Here is a 23,577-nt window from a genome sequence, read left to right as displayed (position 1 = left end):
CATAGGCCCTGTGTATTTTTTGAGGCACTGTGCCAGGACTTGAACTAGTCAGCCATGTGGGATCCACCTCCCTCCATACAGTGCTTAGCCACAATGCTGTGGGGCCTGCCCAATGAGATGTTTTATTAATCCATGGACTCTTTTAAGCCTTACTGGAATATTGAAGACAGAAAGAGCAACTACCTGTTTAATTTTATATGAATAAGGGCATAGTTCTTGGTCCCTGTAGGGAGGGAATACTTTGAGTAACACATTTAGGTACTCGGTTTTTGTAAGTTTTTGCTATAGGGTGTGTGTGCTCTCAGGGGGGAAGAGTAAGTAGAGAGAGAAAGAGAAACTGAGAAATCACCCCTGGGGGCATGATTACAGTGTGTAATCCTCCTCCTTTCTCCTTCACCTTGAGATTCTGGGCCTCATGCGCATGCACCTAGTGTGTTTTTCAAGCTGCCAGATCTGGAACTTGAACCATGTAGTTGGCCATGTGGGATCTAGCACCTTAGCCATCATGCCACTGACTGGCCCGACACATTTAAGTATTCTTTCACAGAGTAAGTGAAATCCTTTTCCTAAAGAAAAGCTCAAAAGCATTTATATATAATATTAAATATCATACTTACTAAAAAAAAGAACCTATAAAATGAGAAGGAATAAGGAAAAATATACTTGGTAGTTATTAACAGTAATAATGGGAAGCTAATAATTAAACATAATTCTTATTAGAACTATAATATATGCTTTGACCATTCTATTAAAATAAATTAATTAAATTTAAGTCTCATTTTTTATCAGTTTTATTATTTTATCGCATTTGATGTGCACAGTCCATTAGACAAAAAGATGTGCTGATTAAAAACAACATAATTTCTATAACCTGAGGGGACTCATGCCTCATTACCTGCCTCTGGTGATGATGTGGCTGATGACTGATTTCATGGCTCCGAAGCTTCCCTCGGTTGTTGCAGTTCTTCCTTCCCAAAGGATTTCCTCATTTCTGTTTCGTCGTACAGGCCCAGGAGCTCTCCTTCCTCCATAAACTCCCTCTCCTGGAATAACTCTCCATTATATGGTGCTCTCTGCACTGGGTCTCTGTCTGAAAGTGGCCTCTGTATCTGTGATGCACTTTGCTCCTGGGATTCATAACTGGGCCCTGGATCGCTCACTGCTCCAGGACCACCAAGCCCACCCTCCGGTTTCAAGGATGGATGTCTGTCTTCCTTGAGTTCATACATGTTCAGTCTCTTTTCCACCACCTCACGGATCAGCACTGAAAGAGTTTACGTACAGAAGTCAGTATTTTTCATATTTTAGTAGCTACAATACTGACTTACAGAGAAAACATTCACCAGGGTTCATTTCTTCCCTATTGTCTTAACCTTTTATAAAGTTCAGTATACTTAACTTCTGTACCACCTAAAGCATGGACTGAGTTGTACTCTCTGTTTAACTGAATGTAATTTGCAAAGTAAGTATTAATTAAGACATTAATACTGGCCACGTTTTAGAAGAACCAAAAATAATATTCAGGGGAAAAATTGGCACCTCGGTTAATATAACTGATATTCTGTTAAGTACTAAAACTGTAACGTTAGTATCTTTCTTCAATTTATTTTTTCCACTGAAAATTTTAAAGATTATTTTTAAACAAAATAAAAGAACTTACTGTCGAGTACTGTTCTTCCCACCATGCTGTTTTCCATGGTTTTTTCAACCTCATTCAATAGCCATGGGAGGAATCCTATCTCGATATCTGTAGAGTAAAACAATTTTATTAAATTATTTTTATGAATCACAGGCCAGCAGATGGTGTGGTGGTGGAGGCTGAATTCCCACATGGTTGATCACAGTTCAAGTTCTCGACCTGGTGGCTCATTCTCTCACTTTCCCCCTTTCTCTCTGATTAAACTGGAAAGTAATAAAAATAAAAAATAACAAAAAATAATTCTTTGAAAATTATTTTTATGAATCATTAAAAACATAAAGAAAGTACTTTTCTCCTTACCCAGCACCAAACAGTGTCTGGGACAGTGTAAACACCTACTTCAGTGAGCAAATGCCTTCAGTAACTGCCCCCAGAAGGTCTGGATTGGAACAGGAAGCCAGCTGAGAAAACGAGAACTCATACCCAGTGCTTTATAAACAAAGTTTCGTATACTTTACGACATAACTCCTAAATAATCCTTATTTCACACATGAGAAAATCAGAGGTGATAAAAATAAAACTAGTTCATCAGGAGCTGGAATCCAAACCTGAGTATGATAGTAAGCCTTATTTCAATGCTGCTTCTCAGTAAAGAAATTCTATCACCCTAGGAATCAAGATCATCTCTTATTAACAACAGTACTTGCTTACAACAACTATAATAAAATTGACTTTTTAAAATCTGTTTTGAAGACCAATTCTGATGCAAAATAAACATGGGCATAAGATAAATCTAACTATTAAGAGGATGCTTTTTTTTTAAAGAGATTTTTGCTCTGGGTTGCGTGTGCTTGCTGGAGAGACAGAAAGCAAGAACTCGCCCCCCCCCCCCGCCCTCCCCTATCCCCCGAGGGGGATGGCCATGCCACAATTCCTTCTCCACTAGAGATTTTGGGCATGCACGCAGACAAGTGCCCGGCGTGAGTGTAAGCTGTCAGGTCCAGGACTCAAAACTGCAGTCGACTATGTGGAGGTCCAGTGACGTAACCATCACAGTATCTGCTAGTCACAAGAGGATGCTTATTATAACAGAGTTAATCTGACAAACCCCTCTACAGACCTCTTTCAATGGGATCATAAAAGTAGCCGCTATCCCTGAGACTGTCAAAAACAGACGGGAGAAGGTCGGCCAGGTAGCGCTGTGCGAACGCGCGGGCCGCGATCTTCTGGGATGTCTCGTTGTGCTTGTGGACTATTTCCCACTGCTGTTGCTTCCGACGCTCCTGCCACAAGAGAAACGTCATCTCAGATGGTTATTTAGCCACTATGTCCTGCCCAAATGTAAACCAGGGAAAGTGAAGGGGCTTATCGAAAACAGGACAGCAAACTGTCTATAAAAGGTTCATGTTTTATCAAGATTTCAATGCATTTCAACAACTAGGGGTCCTGAATTTAGAAGGTATAAAGGACAGCTAAAATTATTCTACTGATCCATTTCTTTTCTTTCTTTTTTAAATTTGCAAGATGGTCTATTAGCAGCCAAGTGGAGAAATTGAGAAAGTACCCCCAGGGAGCGTGGTCATGCCACAATCCTTTCTACTTCCTTTTCTACTTCTGTCAAGATTTTGGGCACACACACACACACACACACACACACACACACACACGTGCCAGGTATGTTTATCAAGCCGCTTAGTCTGGGACTTGAACTGCACAGTTAGCCAGGTGGGATCTAGCTTATGTAACTATCAGGGCATGAACTGGTCCTTCTGATCCATTTTCAAGTAAAATAATTTCAAGCTATACATGCTTGACTATATAGATAATATAAAAAAAATGATGATTATGTGTATTTCTGATTAGCATTATCATAAAGTATTAACTGATCTGAAAATTTTAATTGCTTAGATATCTTCAGTTAAAGAACTTGAACCAATGCCAGTCTTCTGTAATAATTTTTTTTTTTTGAAGAGGTTTTTGCTATAGGGTGAGTGCACTCGCCAGACAGACAGAGAGACAGAAAGAGAGAAATCACCCCCCAGGAGGGATGGCCACGCCGCAATCCCTTCTCCTCCATTCTCCTCTCGGGATCTTGGGCACGCACACACACGGGCCCGGCGTGAGTTTTAAGCAATCGGGTCTGGGACATGAACCGCAGTCGACTACATGGGAGTCCAGCAACATAGCCATTACACTAACTGCTGGTCCCTATAGTCTATTTCTTAACAGCAAATAAATGCTTTTTTGGGGGGGAGAGATTTTCGCTATAGGGCACGTGCGCTCGCCAGACAGAGAGATACATATAGATAGAAAGCGAGAAATCACCCCCCAGGGGAATGGCCATGCCGCAATCCCTTCTCCTCCATTCTCCTCTCGGGATCTTGGGCACGTACGCACAGGCGCCCGGCATGAGTTTTAAGCCACCAGGTCTGGGACACGAACCGCGGTCGACTACGTGGGAGTCCAGCGACATAGCCATTATGCTAAGTGCTGGTTCCCAACAGCAAATAAATTCTTACTGATAAAGATTTCACTGACTTATTTCAACAAAGCTTATTTTGTCAGTGTTTGTTTTATATTCATAAGCAAAATCTTGCCTTTATGTAATCCTTACTCTAAGTCCGATGCTCATTGCATAATTAATTATTAATTTTGGAAGAAAACTTAAAATTCACTTGATTAGGTATCGAGTAGAATTTCCCAACAACTAAGCTATTACTCATAGTAAGTTAGGCCCTTTAGGGAGTGATTTTAATTGTGTGGAGTGTTCTGAGACTACTTTATAATTTATTCATTTGGAGTAGTGAAAAGGGTGACAATTATTGCCAGAGCTGAAAAGAGCCCTCGAGATTACTATGTCTAATGTTTCCTAACTGAGGTCTACTGTCACATTTAAAACGGTTGGAATGTAAAAGTTTTTAAATTGAAGTTTCTCAAAATATATAACCTGAGAAGAATTCTGAAAGGACCCACTTAGTTCTAGTGTATCCCTAAGGGACAGAGAAAGACCTGGCCACTGAGAAGGAGACCCAGAACTCTACCCAGATCCTGTGCTTATGGCACATCAATGTTATTTCTTTCCTGAGGACCCTTGATATTTAAGATCTTCCAGATGGGACACAAGTCATTTAGCAACTATGAAGTGAGGCATTTAGAAATTTTTGGAGACTCAATTTGGATACACTTACGTAAGCTGGAATTTACGAAATGTAACTCGGTCCATAAAAGCTCTATGACATAAAGCTCTTTAACTTTATGACATACCACACGTAATTTTGCACCTGATATGCTAAGTAGCGGAAAGACTGCCTAAGAAAGAAAAACAGAATTCTATACCTTTTCTTCTCGGTGTCGTCTCTCTTGCTCTTCAAGTCGCTGAACTTCGGCAAGTTCAACATTCCTTATTTCTTCATAGGCGTACTGATTGGCTCGCAGGCTAGCCAGCTCTTCTTCTTCCATCACTTCCAGAAGGGACTGCTCGATTGTCTTCCCCACCAAAACTTCTAACATTGGTTTAACTTCGAGATCAAAGTCAAAGAGCTTAAACACACAAAATAGAGCAAACTCGACATTTCAATCATAAACCAAATGGTCAATAACAAATATAAAGAAGAGCAATAACAGGATATTATTTATTAAGTGTTCCGTCTCCCTGACACTGTGCTGGGGCTTTATTTATGCCTTTGAATCTCAAAAACAACCCTGCAAGATACACAGAATAGTGTTTTGTTTTAAGAATTTTTTTAATTGAACTTTATTTATTTATTTATTTTAATTTGACCAGAGAGGGACAGAATGAATGAGTGAGTGAGAGAGAGAGAAAGAAAGAGAGAAAGCAAGCCTCCAGGTCCGTGACTCAAACCATGGTTGGCCATGTAGGAGTCCAGCATCCTTAACCACCATGGCAGCTGCTGACCTTCAGAACAGTATTTTGTTTACAGGCAAAAATCTATTAAGCATAAAAAAGTACCCTAATATTCAATAATTTTAAGATCAAACAGGAACCCAAGGAATATTCTTATCTTTCTTAATTCTCCTCCATCTCTCCCTCTTTTTGAGATTTTCAGCATGCATGCACATGTGCCTGGCATGTTTTTCAAACCACTGGATCCAGGACTTGAATTATGTGGTTAGCCATGTGGGATCTAGTTGTTTTAACCAGGCCTTGGACTGGTCCTTACTGATTTTTTTTTAGAATTATTTTATTGAATTTTGTTTATTATTATTTTTCAACTTGGCCAGAGAGAGAGAACGAGCGAGAGAGGGAAAGTGAGAAAGCAAGCCGCCAGGTATGGGACTCAAACCACAGCTGGGCATGTGGGAGTCCAGTGTCTTAATACCATATCACCTGCTGGCCCCCTTACTGATTGTTTTTTAAAAATAGTTTTAAGGAATGAGAATAGGAGATATTTTGATGACTGATCCCTAGGATTTAGGGCCAAATATACTCTTTTCTCTAACTTCTCAAGACTTACTTTATTTTCCAATTTCAGTGACTGTTCTTCAGTTAAGTTCCTTCAACTCTTAAATCTCTTAAGTAGCTATATACACAGTCATTGCCTTTTCTTGTTTGTTTGTTTGTCTGTTTATTTATTTATTAGATTTTTGCCATAGGGCTTGTACACTCTCCAGAGAGAAACAGAGAGACGGAAAGTGAGAAATCACTCTCTGGGGGGATGGCCACACCCCTGTCCTTTCTCCTGTGGAGATCTGGGGCATGCATGCACATGCACCTGGCATGATTTTCAAGCCACTGGGATCACGGCTCAGATCAAGGCCAGCCATGTGGGAGTCCAGTGCCTTAGCTACTACACTACCTGCTGGCCCTTCTTCGGTTTTAGATACTGACCTATGTGTGCATTCCACATTGATATGAAAATGTAATTATTTTAATACTGTTTTTAACAGAGCAAGTATCTTTATAAAAGTTATAAAGTCCATAAGCAATAGAAAAATCTTTTATACCAGGGATATTATTTTTCCTTATTTGGTACAAATCTAACACACACACAGACAGACAGACAGACACACACACACACACATACACATTGTTAAACAAGTGACAGACAGACAGACACACACACACATACACATTGTTAAACAAGAATGTAAACAAAAACTAAATGTATAAATATTCTAAAAATATTTTCTAATTAGTTTACTTATTTATTTATTTTTTGGAGAGGTTTTTGCTATAGGGCGCATTTGCTCACCAGACAGAGAGACAGAGAGATGGAAAGCGAGAAATCACCCTCTGGGGGGATGGCCATGCCACAATCCCTTTTCCTCCATTCTCCTCTTGGGATCTTGGGCACGCATGTACACATGCCTGGCATGAGTTTTAAGCCACTGGGTTCGGGACGCGAACCGTGGTCGACTACATAGGAGTCCAGCGACATAGCCATTATGCTAACTGCTGGTCCCTAATTAGTTTATTTCTGATCAGTGAAGAGTGAAAATCAGAATATGGCATCTTCAAACATTTCTGGGTACTGTAAGATAAAACTTAGTTTATATCATTGATATATTTTATATTATCGATGCTATCTGTAAAGAAATAAAAAAAGTAGAATCTTTCTGACTATAGAGTGGTTATTGTCCAATTTAAGCTTTACCTAAACCTAACTTCATTTTCATTTATAAAGATAACAGAGGAGAGCCCAAAGAATATACTGTACCTCTCCTTCTAGTATTTGGGTAGCCACATCTTTGCCAGTTTTGGCAGGGATGAAAAGTGGTGTTGGTGGCCTATCCAAAAATGCATCTGTTTGGCATTCCATATCCACTTCTATTATGCGATCAGCAATTTCTTCAAGGTATAATTCTAAAAAGAATATCATATACAGGGAGTTTGAAATTCCTGTCTATTTTAAGCATGTACGTATATTTGCAAATTTCAGCTTCTTCAAAACAAAAATGAATGAATCAGAAAATAAGTCTTAGAATAAAAGTGCTCAAAGGTAGAGTTCGGTTCATCTAGTGAATTAAGCACAATCATATATTTAGAAGACCATAGTATCAATTAGTCTAGAGCATTTACTGAATGTCTAGAAAACACTGGGCTTTGTATATGAAAATGAAACTAAAGAATAACATGAGATCACAGATGTTTATAAAATGAAAAGCACAATAGGTGATGAAAAGTTAAATAGATACACATAACCCGTATGTGTGTAATTGAGTCTTAAGATAGTAAACATATAAAGATTTGAAAATTCCTGGATATTTAAAAGAATCATACACCAAATCACCATATTATTTGAAAATCACCCTATCCTATAAATTAAAAACAGATGTACAAAACCAAATTTCATGTCAGGAATGATTTACAAGATGCAGAGGCAATGTGGTAACCAGCAAAGAACATGGGCACTGGAGCCAGCGGCCAGGTGTGGTACACATACCTGTCTGCACATCCATATGCTTCCTGCCTTCCACGGGCTCGGGTGTTCGTGGTCTGATCTGGTCTTGGGCTCGCTGTCTGGCAAGAGCCTTCCTCCTAGCCTGCTTCAGTCTCTGAGCATCTAAAGGGTCAGGTTGTCCAGGCTAAGAGGGACAGAAAAGGCTTCAAAAATTTAGAAAATATTACTCAAAGTATATTGGAACTGTCATTCCAAAATAAATTTCTGGATAGTATGAAAGTATCTGTCATAATAATGCTTCCTGATCACCAGCAACTTGGTGAGAAAGAATTGCGGCATGGCAATCCTTCCTTGAGGGTAATTTCTTACTTTCCCTCTCTCTCTCTCTCTGGAGAGTGCACAACAACAACAAAAAAAAAAAAAAAAAAAAAGGTATACACACATGTGCACAATTATACATAGTAGTTCTGCAATATTTGGAGACCCTCAATTTGGTATCTGTATCTTATTTTTTTAAAAGAATTATTTACGGGACTAGCAGTTAGACTAATGGCTATGTCACTGGACTCCCATGTAGTCGATCGTGGTTCGAGTTCCGGACCCAGAGGTTTAAACTCACGCCGGGCGCGTGTGTGCCCAAGATCCCGAGAGGAGAATGGAGGAGAAGGGATTGCGGCGTGGCCATCCTCCCTGGGGGGTGATTTCTTGATTTCTGTCTCTCTCTGTCTTTCTGGTGAGCGCATGTGCCCTGTAGCAAAAACCTCTCAAAAAAAAAAAAGAATTATTTATTTAATTCCATTTGTTATTATAATTTTTAAATTTAACCAGAGAGAGAGAGAAAGGGAAAGCAAGAAAGTAAGCCACCAGGTCCGAGACTCAAACCATAGTCAGCCATGTGGGAACCCAGCGCCTTTAGCCACCATGCCATCTGCTGGCCCTGGTATCTGCATCTTATTTTGTAGTCATTATTTACAGCTGACCTGTCTTAAGATCAATATGAAAAGGGGAAATACAAAAGTATTTGTATGAAGTTTTTTTTTTTGGAGAGGTTTTTTTTTTTTGCTAGAGGGCGCGTGCGCTCACCATAAAGACAGAGACAGAAAGTGAGAAATCACCCCCCAGGGGGGATGGCTACACCTCAATCCCTTCTCGGGATCTTGGGGACGCACACACACGTGCCCGGTGTGAGTTTAAGCCACCAGGTCCGGGACTCGAACCGCAGGCGACTATGTGGGAGTCCAGCAATATAGCCATTACGCTAACTGCTGGTTCCTGTATGAAGATATTTTTAATAGTTAAAATTCTAAACATGCTGGGTCAGCAGGTAGCATGGTGGTTAAGGTAGCCAGATCCCACGTGGCTGACAGCATGGTTCCAGTACTGTGCATGCGTGCTCAGTCTCGAGAGAAGAATGGAAAAGGAACTGCAGCGTGGCCATTCCCCTCAGGGGCACTTACTTATTTCTCTCTGGCAAGCACACGCACCCTATAGAAAACTTATTTTTAAAAATCCTAAATATGCTTTAGCTGAAATGATAATGTAACAATATTAAAATTATTTTATTAAAGGAAAATCACCTATGATCGCACATCATTTGAATCCATGGTATTTTTGGAATTGTGAAGTTACTAACACGCTTTATATTGATTTTCTAATTGAACACTATCAGTCATAACCATTCTCCCATGTTGGCATTAAATAATGGAGGGTGTTAGCTTTGAAGCTCCAATTCCAACTCTTTAACTTGTGAATTGCCTGGATTAGTAAAACCTGGACTAAATGCCCTGGTTTGCAGGTGTCTATTTACAGTTTGGTTGCAAGGAACAAACCAGATGATAATGGAATGAGTCTAACACCATATCTAACATAAAATAGCTCTTCCCTACAGTCATACCTCTTATTATAAATAATATGATCACATTACCAAAAACAAAACAGGAAAGAGTTGCCTGTAATTCCATTTTTCTAATCAAACTTCTATTATTATTTTGGGGGCATTCAGTGAAGACTTTTTTTTTTTAAGAGAGATTTTTGCTATAGGGCACATGCGCTGCCAGAGACCCTAAGCAAAAAATCACCCCCCTGGGGGATGGCCACATGGCAATCCCTTTCCATTCTCCTCTCAGGATTTTGGGCATGCATGCATACACCCTGGCGTGAATTTAAGCTGCTGGGTTTGGGACTCAAACTGCGGATGACTATGTGAGAGTCCAGCAATGTATCCATTATGCCATCTGCTGGTCCTTAAGTGCAGACATTTTTCTTTGCATATTTTACACTATTATAAATATTCTTGATTTGTTCCCATTTTCTTCATAGAACAGAATTATAAATATCAGTTCTTGAAAGATTTGAGGTGTTAGCATAAGTGCAACAAGTTTATTTTAGAAATGCACTGCCCAATCTGTTTCAGTTAGATCTTTTTAAAAAATTTATTTTAAATAATTCATAGCATGTTGCAAAGAACAGTAGAGTCCTGTGTACCCTCCATCAAATGCAGACGTTTCAGCTAACAATAGCACAATATCGAAGTCAGGAAGTTAGCCCTGCTCAAATATTAATGGATTTAATCCTGTTTTCGCAACATTTAATAGGCACCGATTTACATTTGTCTGTACATGTAGTTCTGTGTGATTTTATTCCATGTACAGATTTGTGTAGTCACAACCACAGTTAAGATAGAGACCATCTCCACAAAGGAGAGCCATCAGGTATTTCTTTATATTCGATTCCAAGTTCCACTCCCATCACTGTCCCCAGGAATGGGAATATTGTTCTCTGTCTCTATTGTTTTGTCTTTAAAAAAAATTATTTTCCTTCATGAGAGGCAATGGGAAAGGTGGAGCAGTGCCCCTGACAGGGACTCCCTCCTGTGACTCTAGCTCCCTCCCTGCAGGTGGCTCCAGCATCACCCAGGAATGTCCGCACCACTGTGGCTGGGTCTCGTTTTGTCTTTTGAGAATGTTAAATACAAGGAATAATACAGCATGTAACTTCTGAGACTGGTTTTTTGCTTTTTCACTGAACATAATGCCCTTTGAGAGTCATCCAGGTTGCTGCATATATCACTAGTTCTTTTTCTTGACCGAGTAGACATTGATTGTATGGATGTACCAGGGTTTTTAAATTTTTATTTATTTTTTTAAAATCATACTTCTTGAAAGACACCTTAGTATTTGTTTCAAGCTTTTTGCCATTATAAATATTATACTATAAATGCTCGTGTACAAGTTTATGTGTAAACGTAAGTTCCATTTCTCTGAAATGCCTAAGACTGTAATTATGGGTTGAATGGTAAGTGTCTGTTTAGTTTTATGAGAAACTGTTGAACAATTTTCCAGAGTGGATGTACCATTTTACATCCCCATCAGCAATATCTGAGACTATAAAATATAATGTTCATTGACGATTTCTATCATGAGTAAAGGGAAAAAATAATAACGGAGTGTGTGAGCAAGTGCATGAAGGAAGGAGAGAGAAAGGCATTGTCAACTGGGTCTCATTACACCGTGGTCCTCTTTCCCCAGCCCTCCAGCTCATTAGGATCTTGGGCACGTGTGGACACACCTGACATGTTCTCAGCCAACCTGAGGATCTAAACCTGTAGTTGGCCAGCTGGCTTCCAGACAGGTCAGTTTGCTACCAACTGCGCAACCAGGTTGGACCTTTATACGGTATTTTAAATAATTCTGTGCATGTCGAGACTAGCTCAGTATGAACATGTTTTTTTTAGTGAGGAAGGCTATGGATTAGAAATAGATGCAGTAACAAAACACACAAAGGCATATAGGTATAGAAAAGTGAGGATTGGGTGGGCGCAGCTTCTCTGATAGAGAAGTTGTGACCAGAATTAGCCTTAGGTTTATTCTTTTAAAGGGCAGAGAATGGAGGAAGGGGAAAATGGGTTGTAAAAGGAATGGGGAAGAAGGAAGTGGAATGCAAAGAGAATAAGGGAGGAGAAATTGGGATGCAAAGCCAGTTGGGTTTGGATGTAAATCGACTGAAGATGTGAAAATGACTGGGGCCACGTAATTTCTCTGATCCTTTTGGGGGATAATTTGATAAAGGCTTGTGACTCCTTTAGCCTGATACTGGGTAGTATGGAGGTATTGGGTATCAACAACAACAGGAAGACAGCCATGGACAAGGCAGGTACTGCTTTTGTATGTAGATGCTTCTCAATAGCCCTGCTAGAGTAGCTTACGGAAGCAAGCGACTATCTGCCTGTGTCTTCAGGCCACATGTTTTAATCACGTGTTTTTAGATTGGCTGCTCTCCACGTGTGCATGAAACAAAGTTTGTATATATCAAACTATCAGAAAGTGAAGTGTTGCTATCTCTGCCCCCCACGTGGACAATCTCAGTTGCTCCGGCAGTACCATCATTCCTGATGATGAATTTACATGCTACCGATCAGCAATCATTCTCTTATACTTAGTCACACGAACTACGTAAAAGTAAAATATATGACATGTCATTAAGACAATGAAAAAACCGCGCAGCACAGCAGCTTCACCAGCATGGCCACCTCAGCTGTTAAACAACAGTGATGTAAAACAGTGTGATGCTGTGTTCTGACCAAAAGGCTACTGTACACTGTTTTGTTCAAAGGTGAGAATAAACATTAAAAATAGCTAAGAGAGGGACCAGCAGTTGGCGTAATGGCTATGCTGCTGGACTCTCATGTAATCGACCACGGGTCGAGTCCTGTACCCGGTGGCTTAATCTCGTGCCGGGCACATGTGCATGTGTGCCCGAGATCCCAAGAGAAGGGACTGCAGTGTGGCCATCCCCCCCGGAGGGTGATTTCTTGCTTTCTGTCTCTCTGTCTCTCTGGTGAGTGTATGCGCCCTATAGCAAAAAAAAAAAAAAAAAAAAAAAATGCTTAAAAAAAAAGAAAAGAAAGTTTATTGGGAACCAGCAGTTAGCGTAATGGCTGTGTCGCTGGACTCCCACGTAGTCGACCGCAGTTCAAGTCCCGGACCCGGTGGCTTGGAACTCATGCCGGGCGTGTGTGCGTGCGTGCCCAAGAGAAGGGAGGAGAAGGGATTGCAGCGTGACCATCCCCCCGGGGGGTGATTTCTCGCTTTCTGTCTCTATGTCTCTCTCTGTCTGTCTGGTGAGCGCACGTGCCCTATAGCGAAAAAAACCTCTCCAAAAAAAAAAAGTTTATTGTGTACCGGGCACCATCTTCAAGGTATTATTTATTTAGGCTTAACAATAGTACATTAGGTATATAGTAAGAGTATTGAGTCATTGGAAAAGTCATGATGCAGTTTTGCATAGAAAATCAAAAACATACAGGGACCAGCAGATGGTGGAATGGCTACGTTGCTGGACTCTTAAGTAGTCGGCCACAGTTCAAGTCATGGACTCGGTGGCTTAAACTCATGCTGGGTGCGTGTGTGTGCGTGCCCAAGATTCCAAGAGGAGAATAGAGGAGAAGGGATTGTGGCATGGCCATCCTCCCTGGGGGGTGATTTCTCACTTCCTGTCTCTCTGTCTCTCTCTGACTTTCTGGCGAGCACACACGCCCTATAACAAAAACCTCCTCCCCCCCAAAAAAAAGCTAAGAGATCAGGAAGTGGGTCTTTTAGATGGGGAAGCATTTTGCTAGATGACTTTTATTTTTATAGGATAAGAGAGAGAAAAGGCATCTCTTAGTAGGGCATGGTCACACCACAATCCTTCCTCCTCCATCTGTCCATCCTGTTGGGATCTTGGGGCAAGCACACACATGCACCAGTGTGTTTTTCAAACGGAGGCCTTCCCGCAAAACACAGTTGGTCACGTGAGGTCCTGGCTTCTCTGTACAGGCTTACCCACTGTGCTCCAAGGCCCACATACCACTGAAGAGATGGCATTTTAAAATGTTTCCTCTGGGGTCATCTGCCTCCTTTAACGATGGCTTTTGTTTTAGAAGCCTCTTGCTGGTTTATCAAAAAACTGACATGATTTCTTGTTCTCTTATGAATGCTCCAGGCCTTTGATAAGCCCACCACACATTCTCGCCATGTTTTGAATAGGCACTTTTGCTGCAGTTAATGTCACCTTCACCACTCTTATCACGATTACTTAGACTACTTCACTTTCACTATTTCAGAATCATTTTGGTTATTTCACTATCAACTGATAAATGAACAACTGGGGCCTATTACCAATGCTAAATCTTTTTTTTTTTTTTTTTGAGAGGTTTTCACTATAGGGTGCGTGCACTCGCCAGACAGAGAGAGACATAGAGACAGAAAGCGAGAAATCACCCCCCATGGGGGATGGTCATGCCGCAGTCCCTTCTCCTCCATTCTCCTCTAGGGATCTTGGGCACGCAAGCACACGTGCCCGGCGTGAGTTTTAAGCCACCGGGTCCGGGATGTGAACCATGGTCGACTACATGGGAGTCCAGCGACATAGCCATTATGCTAACTGCTGGTTCCCAATGCTAAAATCTTTGATATCCACTTCTTTCAGCTTACTGACAAACTCTTAAGGTATATTTGTTGCATATGTAAAAAGATCAGACGTGAATTTTTTTTCTCACTTGAGTCCTTCAAAGTTGCCATCTAACCCATCATCATCCCTGAACAGTCACGGGCCAGAGCTGTGTCAAGCACGCATAACTGTCTCTCGTCTCTGTGCTCCAAGTGCGGGCGGCAGCCTCTGTGGCATCCTTCCTGGGAGCTCCAGCAGGAGGATGAGCGAACAGCTGTTGAGGAATAACAAGATCCTGCAGTCCTCATCCAGTCCAGCTTCCCTGCAGTGAGCACAAGCCGCGGGTACAAAATGTTTGTCAAGTCAGTCAGGAAAGACATCCCAGGTGATCCATGCCTTTTTGTTAGCACAATTGATGGGCCAGTGAAGAATTTGCTACTTTAAAATAGCAAGGATACAAGCTTTTGCTGATTCCAAGAAGTCTACACCTTAGTGTACCTGCTGCTTTGCACATCCCAACAGTTATTCTGCCCAGGAATCCCTAATTCCTGGACGAGCTGTGTCATCAGCCACAGTCTGTGACTTTCTGGGGCAATAACACCAATACAGTGCTGTTCCGTCAGCATCAGATTTGTTCTGGCATCAGATTTTCATCAGCAACGACTTCGGCAAACTTGCTGATGAATTTCCTACTGCTTCATGATCAAATGCTTTATCATCACAAATCTGACAGATCTACTCTTTCAATTCATGATCAAGGTCTTCAATTAGCTTTATACAGTACCTCTTCTCGTTCTCATTAACTTCTGCTTATCCTATTCAGCACAGAACTTCAACAGTCGACTCTTCCATTTCAAGTCATACATGTCATTCCAACACCATGCTCTGCTGCGAAACTTCACACGTCCTCGCTGTCCAGTTTCTCCAACAGCCTGACCTTCTGTTGTATGAACAAACATAAATGCTTTCTCTTATGGCCATTACCCACAGAGGTATCTGCAGGCCTTTTTGACATTTTCAACCGCATCTTTATTCCACGGGAGCAAAACATTAAGCAAAAAAACAGTAACGCACTCAGGTCCTGGCCCCATATGGGACATAGCGGGGAACCTGTTGCTGGCACACTTGACCTGCACACTGGCTCTTTTATTACCCTTCCTAGGAATACACAGAAAAGATCAACCTGTAATTTTTACCTTATAAATCTTGTACCTGTTCTGGTAGATTTATACCTAGGTATTTTGTTCTTTTAGAATTCATTGCAAATGATGTGCTTTCAATTGTGTTTTCCACATATTCCTTTTACTACACAGAGATGAAACTGGATTTTTTAATGTCAATATTGTGCCCTGCAATGTTGCTGAACTCACTCATCAGTTCTGGAGTTTTCTGGTACATTCCTTGGGATTTTCTATGTAGAGGATCATCATTGCCAACCTCTTTTAATTGGTCTATTTAGACTATTTAAATTTAACGTAATTATTGATTTATTACACAACAGTCAGCGACCCTATGATCTTTTTATTTAATTTCCTTTTTTTTAAATTATTTTTTCTTTTTGCATTGTCACAGGAGAATTCTTCATGTTGTGACATGGTCACAACACGATCCTTCTTCCTCCATTTCTTCTTTCTATAAGGATTTTGGGCATGTACAGATATGTGCCTGGTGTGTTTTCAAACCACTGGAGCCAGGATTTGATTTGATGGTCAGCTATGGGGGATCTGGTTTCTGTAACCACTGTACGACATGCTCATCCCCAAGTTTCACATCTTGCATTTTTATATTGTATTTTTTTCTTGACTGTTTTGTATTGCTTTTTTCTTTTTCAGTTCTATAATTCTATTTGGTTTATTTTTGTACCTTTTATTTCTTTGCACAGATTTTGTTTTCATTTAAGAGTTCTCTATCTCTCTCTCTCTTTTTCAAGAGGTTTTTGCCTTAGGATGCATGTGCTTGCTGGAGAAAGAGCTAGTGAGAGGGAAAGTGAGAAATCACCCGGGGGATGTGGTCACACCACAGTCCCTTCTCCTCCATTCTTCTTCTGAGATCAGGACACATTACCAGTGTGATTATCAAGCCACTGAGTCTGGGACCCAAACTGCAGTTGGCCATGTGGGAACCAGCAATGTAACCACTACACCATCTGCTGGTCCCAAGAGTTTTTTTTTTTTTAAAGAGAGAGATTTTTGCTTTAGGGCTTGTGCACTTGCAGGAGAGACAGAGAGAAAGAAAGCGAGAAATCCCTTTTCCTACAATCTCCAATTGGGACTTTGGGCATGCACATACATGCACCCGGTGTGAGTTTTAAGCCACCGGGTCTGGGACTCAAACCACGGTCAACATGGGAATGCAGTGACACAACCATTACGCCATCTGCTGGTCCCATCCAAGAGTTATTAACTGTTTGCTTTGACTGAAATGCTTCTATGATTGTTGCTTTAAAATCCTTGTCAGATAATTCCTACATCTGACTCGTCTTGGTGTCATCTGACTGTTTTTCTCACACAAGTTGTTACTGTGCTGGATCTTGTATAAGTGTTTTTGGTTATAATCTGGATATTTTGGGTACTGTGTTATGAGACACTGAATCCTACTTAATCTCTTTAGCAGAAAGATCCCCTTTTTGTTTCAGTGTGTAAGTCTGGGTAGGGTTAGAAGTGCAACTCCCTACTGGGCCTCACTGACATCATCTCAGCAAAAGCAGAGAGTCAACTTGTACACCTTATTGGTGCCAGAAGGGAAAGGTTGATAAGCTTTTTGCTTGGCTTTACTAACGCTGGTGTTTGGTAGGCATGAACGGAACACTGATTAGCACTGCCTGATAACACCTTGTCTTTCCTTGTTATTGCAAAAAAGATTGGAAATTCAGCTCCACACTGGCTTTGCTAATACCACCCTGGGAAAAGTGCAATACTTTACACCCTTTTTTTTTGTTTTTGTTTTTGAGAGTTTTTTGCTATAGGGAGCATGCGCTCGCCAGAAAGACAGAGAAAGACAGACAGACAGAAAGTGAGAAATCACCTCCCAGGGGGGATGGCTAGGCTGCAATCCCTTCTCCTCCATTCTCCTCTCGGGATCTTGGGCACACATGCACATGTGCCCGGTGTGAGTTTAAGCCACCAGGTCCAGGACTTGAACCAAGGTTGACTACATGGGAGTCCAGTGACATAGCCATTACGCCAACTGCTAGGCCCCCAACCCTTTCCAACACCTCATGGGTGAGGGTGAAGTTCTGCTTCCTGTTCCACCCTTGTTGATACCACTTGGGGGGGGGGAGTGGAAGGAGCATTGTCTTGGTACTCCCACATGGGGATACAAGTCCACCTCCCCACTTCAGCCTCACTGACACTGTAGGGAGGAACAGGGCAGTTTTTCTATCAGTTTCTCTGTAGTAGGGGTAGTTGTAAAAAATGGTTTGCATTCTGTTAGGTTGCCTCTTTCTCAGTCGTTTGGTCAGAGAGAATTTTTTTTGGGGACTGTGACTGTTGGTGGCTCTCCAATGCCCTGAACAGGGTATGTGGGAGACAAAAAGAAAACCCAGGGAACTCATGGCTGTGCCTTCCCTCAGGTTCTGAGGTCCTCAGTTTGCCGCCTTCTTTCTCTTCAGAGTCTTCCTGTTGTTGCTTGTGTTATTTCCAGGTTTTTGTTGTTGTTGTTGTTGTTGTTGAAAAAGGAAGGAATGGGTGAATGGCTGTCTGTAGGGAACTGGAGATCTCGGTGCAGACTTTTAAGGTCGGAAGCTGATTAACTGACTATGGAACTGAAAGAAGGAGGATTCTTCTTTCTACTTCTGTTCTAAGTACGTCAATGTTCATCAGTACTGCTATAAGAAAACGCTGCAACACGTGTCTACATCACGTCTGAGCTACTATTTCCTAGTAACAGCCCTGACATGGCTGTACCAGAATTGCCTAGAAGTGTATTAAACACGCACATTCCTGTGTCCAACCCCGAGATGTGCTAATGCAGAACAGGGCTGAGGTACACATATTTCTCCTAAATTTTCTAGGTGATTCTGATGTACACCCAGGTTTGGGAACCACTGCTTCAGACTAGCTAGTATTTCATATATCACCACCTTGTGCTAGGCACTTGTAATATCATACACTGTTTAGAGAGTCACTATATTTCATTTCTGTGCCTAGAAATCACCACCCTTACTATCAGACTGGTCTTACTCATCTCCATATCCTAGGTAGCCAGCACAGGACCTAAAACTAAAAAATATTTGTGAATGAATTAAAGAAAAGAAGCATAATACATACTTTTTGATTGAAGAGTAATAGAGTTAGAGTATATATGTAACACATTTAAAAAATATTTGTTTAATTTTATTTATTATTTTTTAATATTTACTATTATCTTTTTTTAAAAAAAATTTAATATAAGGCACATGCATTCACCAGAGAGATAAGAGAGAGAGAGACAGAGAAGAGAGAGAGAGGAAAGAGAGAAAGCAAGCCACCAGGTCTGGGACTCGAACCATGGTCAACCATGTGGGAATTCACACCATCTGCTGGTCCCTATTATTATTATTTTACATTTTGCTATAGGACACATGGGTTCACCAGCAGAGAGAGAAAGGGAAAGTGAGAAAGTAAGCCACCAGGCCTGGGACTCCAACTGAGGTTCATCAAGCTATCCGATATGTAACAAATTTAATGAAAAAGATCAAGAGTAAAACTTTAGAAACTTTATAGCAGGTTGCCAGAGTTCTACTGACTCTAATTTAAAAAACTGGGGCCTGGGTTTTTTTTCTTTTCTTCCAGATATTCGTCGTTGTCATTTATTTATTTATTTAAGTTTTTGCCATAGGGCACATACACTTGATGGAGAGAAACAGAGAGATGGAAAGTGAGGTCATCCCCAGGAGGATAGCCACATGGCAATCTCCCTCCTCCATTCTCCTCTCAGAATCTTGGGCATGCACGCATAGGTGCCTGGCATGATTTTCAAACTTGAACCACAGTAAGTCACGTGGGAGTCCAGCAGCTTAACCACCATGCCACCTGTCTGCTCCAAGGTATTGTTTTTAACTGTGGCAAAGTACTCATAATATAAAACTGACCCTTTGAGCATGTTTAAGTGTACTAGTCAGTAGCACTAAGTACACTCACATTGTTCTGTAACCATCACCACCATCCATCTCCAGAACTCTTCTCATCTTGCAAAACTGAACCTCTGTGCCCCCTAAGTAGTAACTCCCTATCTCTCCTCTCCCACTCCCTGGCAACCACTCCTAGCTTGTATTTATATGTCTTCTTAAATTTCATTTTCCAGTAATTCATCTTCATTTTGTTTTTATAAATGTTTACTCTGCAATGGATTAGAAATGAACACAAACGGATGATTCTTCACCACAGATAGTGTGAGCTCTGTGTTAGACCATTTAAACCACTTACTGGTGGCCCTGTCTGCAGTGCGTAAGTATTGCCTCGAATCACCCTTCGGTCGTACATTATATTTCCATAAGGCATAGGTTCTTCATCCCTGTAAAAGAGCAAATTCTAAGTAACTAACAGAGCATTGGTATTTATGAAGTAAATTTCATTTTCACTTTCTTTCTTTTTTTTTTTTTTTTTTTTTGGAGAGATTTTTGCTATAGGGCGTGTGCGTTCACCAGAAAGACAGACAGAGACAGAGAGACAGAAAGCGAGAAATCATCCCCCAGGGGGGATGGCCATGCCGCAATCCCTTCTCCTCCATTCTCTCAGGATCTTGGGCATGCATGCACACATGTCCGGCGTGAGTTTAAGCAGCCGGGTCCGGGATGTGAACCGTGGTCAACTACATGGGAGTCCAGCGACATAGCCATTACTCTAACTGCTGGTCCCTCATTTTCGTTTTCAGCAGCATTTGTTTTGGTGTCTTTCATAATACACGTCTATGCCTTAACCATAACCATCTGCTAGCCCCCAAATCAAAAATTTTCCTCATTATTACTTTAATTACCACCAGGAGACTTAAACTAAGTTAAGCATTATGTTTGGATTACTCCACTCTGAAGAAAACCTGACTTTAACATATAGAACAGGTTGAGAGAGAAATGTTGTTTTAGACAGTTGAGTGATTTTTTTCAGTAGTTCAGGTAAAAAATAGTGCCGGCAGTAAGCAGTCAATGGAAGCCGGACAGATTGTGGGGTGGGGGTGGAATCAATAGGCCTTGCTAGGTGTAGGGGGTGAGGAAGAGGAGAGAACAAGGTTTCTGGATGCCAACTGTATGGTTAGTGGTACTGAATGAAATGGGAAGCACTGAAGAAGAGAGTTGGACTGGGTGAGAGAGAATTAATTCAACACTGAAGTCACCTTCCAGACATCCTAATGAAACGGGTTATTAGATATGCCTAGAGTTGAGAATTCTGAACTAAAAATAAAATTGGGAGTTTGGAGTAGATGGATCATAATTGAAGCCTTGAAAATGGGTGAGGTCAATTCAAGACAGAGAAGACTGGGGAATCTCTGAGGAAGTCCTCCAGGATGGAAGGAGCTACAGACAAACACCTAGAGAAGCAGCAGAACAATCAGGGATATGGTGAAATCAGAGGCCTGGAAAAGAGGGCTGCAGCAAAGAAGTGACCAGCTGAGCTGAACACTGCAGAGGTCAAGTAAGGTGAGCAGTGACCTGTCAGGATGGTCAACAGCGGCTTCAGTATATGATAAATAAGCACTTCATATTCCACTCAGGCATTTCCAGTAGAGAACCATGACCTACAGGTGAATTGAATGGGAATAAAATTGAGTTCCGAGAGGTAAGGAAAGAGAAATACCACGAAACTGGTACAAAGATGTCAAACACAGTGAGTTGTCCAAAGAAATACATAAAAGATGTATTATATTGTCTTGTTTGAGGACGAGATAACTGGTATTCGAATGTTCTCTTTCAGTTTTGAGATTTATGACTATGAAAAGTTAGAAGTCCTCAACTCATATTAGACTGCATTGTATATCTAGGTCCCTCCAAACGGAAAATCAGGTATTTTCATTTCTGTATTGGTGTAACTGATTTTTCATATGGAACTATAGAACCTATGGCTGTCCAATCAAATTTCATCTTTTGGTTTTAGCCCAATTACGGACCTAGTCAAGACCAGTCAGAACTTTGACTCTCTCTATTGTCGCTAAGTTATCTATTCTAGCCATGTGTCATCTGAGATTTAACCAGGTATACATAAAATTTTCAACAAGATAGGCCCAAGGACCTCAGAGGATAAAGAAAGACTGACATAGCGCATACTCTCTTTGGATATGGTCATCTGGGCCTCACTTGGCAAACCATAAGTTTAGCTGTAAGTAAAAAAGTGTCCTCTCCTGGACACTTTTTCCATATTTCATCCACAGGATATCAGGGGAGGTGGTCTCAATTACTTTCCTGAAACTGAGATTTTACTGGATCTTCTGCATTACCTTGACCTATTAATCAACAAATTACTTTCAATACTAGTCAACTACTTCTATAAAAAAAAAAAAATAAGTTCCTTGAGACCAGCAGATAGCAAATGGCTATGTCACTGGACTCCCATGTATTCCACCTTGGTTCGAGTCCTGGATCTGGTGGCTTAAACTCACGCCAGGCACGTGTGTGTGCGTGCCCAAGATCCCAAGAGGAGGACGGAGGAGAAGAGATTGCGGCATGGCTATCCCCCTGGGGGGTGATTTTTTCGCTTTCTGTCTCTGTCTCTCTCTCTCTGGTGAGCGCAGGCACCCTATAGCAAAAACCCCTCAAAAATAAAAAGACAGACAGTGAGAGACAAAGTGAAAAATCAATCCTGAAGGGAAATGGCAATCCCTTCTCCTCCATTCTCCTCTCAGGATTTTGGGCATGCACCCAACATGCCTGGTTTGATTTTCAAGCTGCAGAGTCTGGGAATTGAACTGTGGCTGGCCATGTGGGATCCAGTCACCTTAACATCCATGCCTCTTGCTGGCCCATCTACTTTGTTATTTTTTTAAGTTATACATACCACTTATGAACAAAAAATATCAGAAAAGTCTTTCTGAATTTAGACTTGGTGTTTGAAATTCGTATCAGGAGTTATGCTGCAGATATTTAATCACCACGTCAAAAGATCGTAGTGAGTGTTCTTACAATGCACCAGGTACAGTCTTAGGTGAACAAAAGTGCAAAGTTTCCTGCTTCCATGGAGCATGCATTCTCCATGAAGTTCTGCTGACTCCACAACTGGATGCTTACAGAAAGAACCTTAGGAAAACCACAGTTTCTGAATAAGGATGTCTGAATACTTGCAAATGTTCATCAATGTGAAAACACAACTTGAGGTCCAGCATGGAGGGATAACCTAATTCCTGCCCAAAAGCTAGTGTGATAAGAGCTTTAGGGGCTTACACTTTGGATAAGTCATTGTGTTCGACACCACTACACCAATATCCTCACTCGCATAATGGAGTTAAAAAAGCAGCCTCACAGCACGGTGGATTAAGGGGGAAAACGCACGTGAACGCCCCAGCAAAGTCCAGGCACATAGGATGCAACTCCGCATCACTGACAGCAAACTACAGTACAGGGGCCACTCCACAGGAGCAGTCTATGGGGCAGAAACTTGACTCCAGAGGCGTGCTGACCAGGGAAAGCGGTACCGGCAGCTTTCGCCAGGCAGAGGGGCCTGGATCCGGAATGCACGGGGAGGCCACAGAGGTCCCGTCTGTCACTCACCGCTGCATCAGGTAGTCGCGGTAACGGCGGCGCTGGCAGGGCAGGGCCCGGGGCCGGCTGGTGTAGGTGTAGGTGCCGGTGCTCATGGCCCGAGCCGCACCTGGAGGCCATGTCGGGGGACGGCCCGCCTCGCTTTCGGTGGAGCTTGGCTTTGGTGCAAGTGGGCGCTAAGGTGTCGAGGGAGCCGGAGAGGGGTAAATAGTGCCACGGACAGCGATTCCGCGACGCGAGGACAGGCTGCGGGCAGCACGGGAAGCTGCCGGCGCTGGGGCCGGGAGCTACACTCGGCTCGCTGCAGGGCGCGCAAAGCCCGCCAGCCGCGCACGCTCTGGTTGCCAGGCAACGCGAGGTTCCGCCTTGGAGCGGCGCCCCCCGGCAGTTCCGGCGGACAGGTTTCCCCGGAAGGCCGACAGCGCGGGGCACTTCCGGCACTTGACTCGGGTCCCCCACGCCCGCTCCGGCGTCGCGGGGCC

General features: G+C 42.0%; 1 protein-coding gene across 1 annotated transcript in view; it reads right to left on the bottom strand.

Moving 5' to 3' along the window:
- Positions 1 to 788: 788 nt before the first annotated feature.
- Positions 789 to 23,577, bottom strand: part of RSPH3 (radial spoke head 3) — a 22,907-nt gene continuing 118 nt past the window's right edge. The window contains 9 exon segments of the mRNA XM_006172257.3: positions 789 to 1,264; positions 1,661 to 1,747; positions 2,760 to 2,922; positions 4,976 to 5,179; positions 7,318 to 7,463; positions 8,044 to 8,185; positions 19,836 to 19,923; positions 23,105 to 23,209; positions 23,211 to 23,559. Of these exon segments, the coding sequence (XP_006172319.2) occupies positions 930 to 1,264; positions 1,661 to 1,747; positions 2,760 to 2,922; positions 4,976 to 5,179; positions 7,318 to 7,463; positions 8,044 to 8,185; positions 19,836 to 19,923; positions 23,105 to 23,209; positions 23,211 to 23,559 (1,619 nt within the window). The 3' untranslated portion in view covers positions 789 to 929.

The sequence above is a fragment of the Tupaia chinensis genome, unplaced genomic scaffold (genome assembly GCF_000334495.1).
Source record: "Tupaia chinensis unplaced genomic scaffold, TupChi_1.0 Scaffold000468_1, whole genome shotgun sequence".
NCBI classification, from domain to species: domain Eukaryota; kingdom Metazoa; phylum Chordata; class Mammalia; order Scandentia; family Tupaiidae; genus Tupaia; species Tupaia belangeri.
This window is presented reverse-complemented; position numbering and strand designations above follow the sequence as displayed.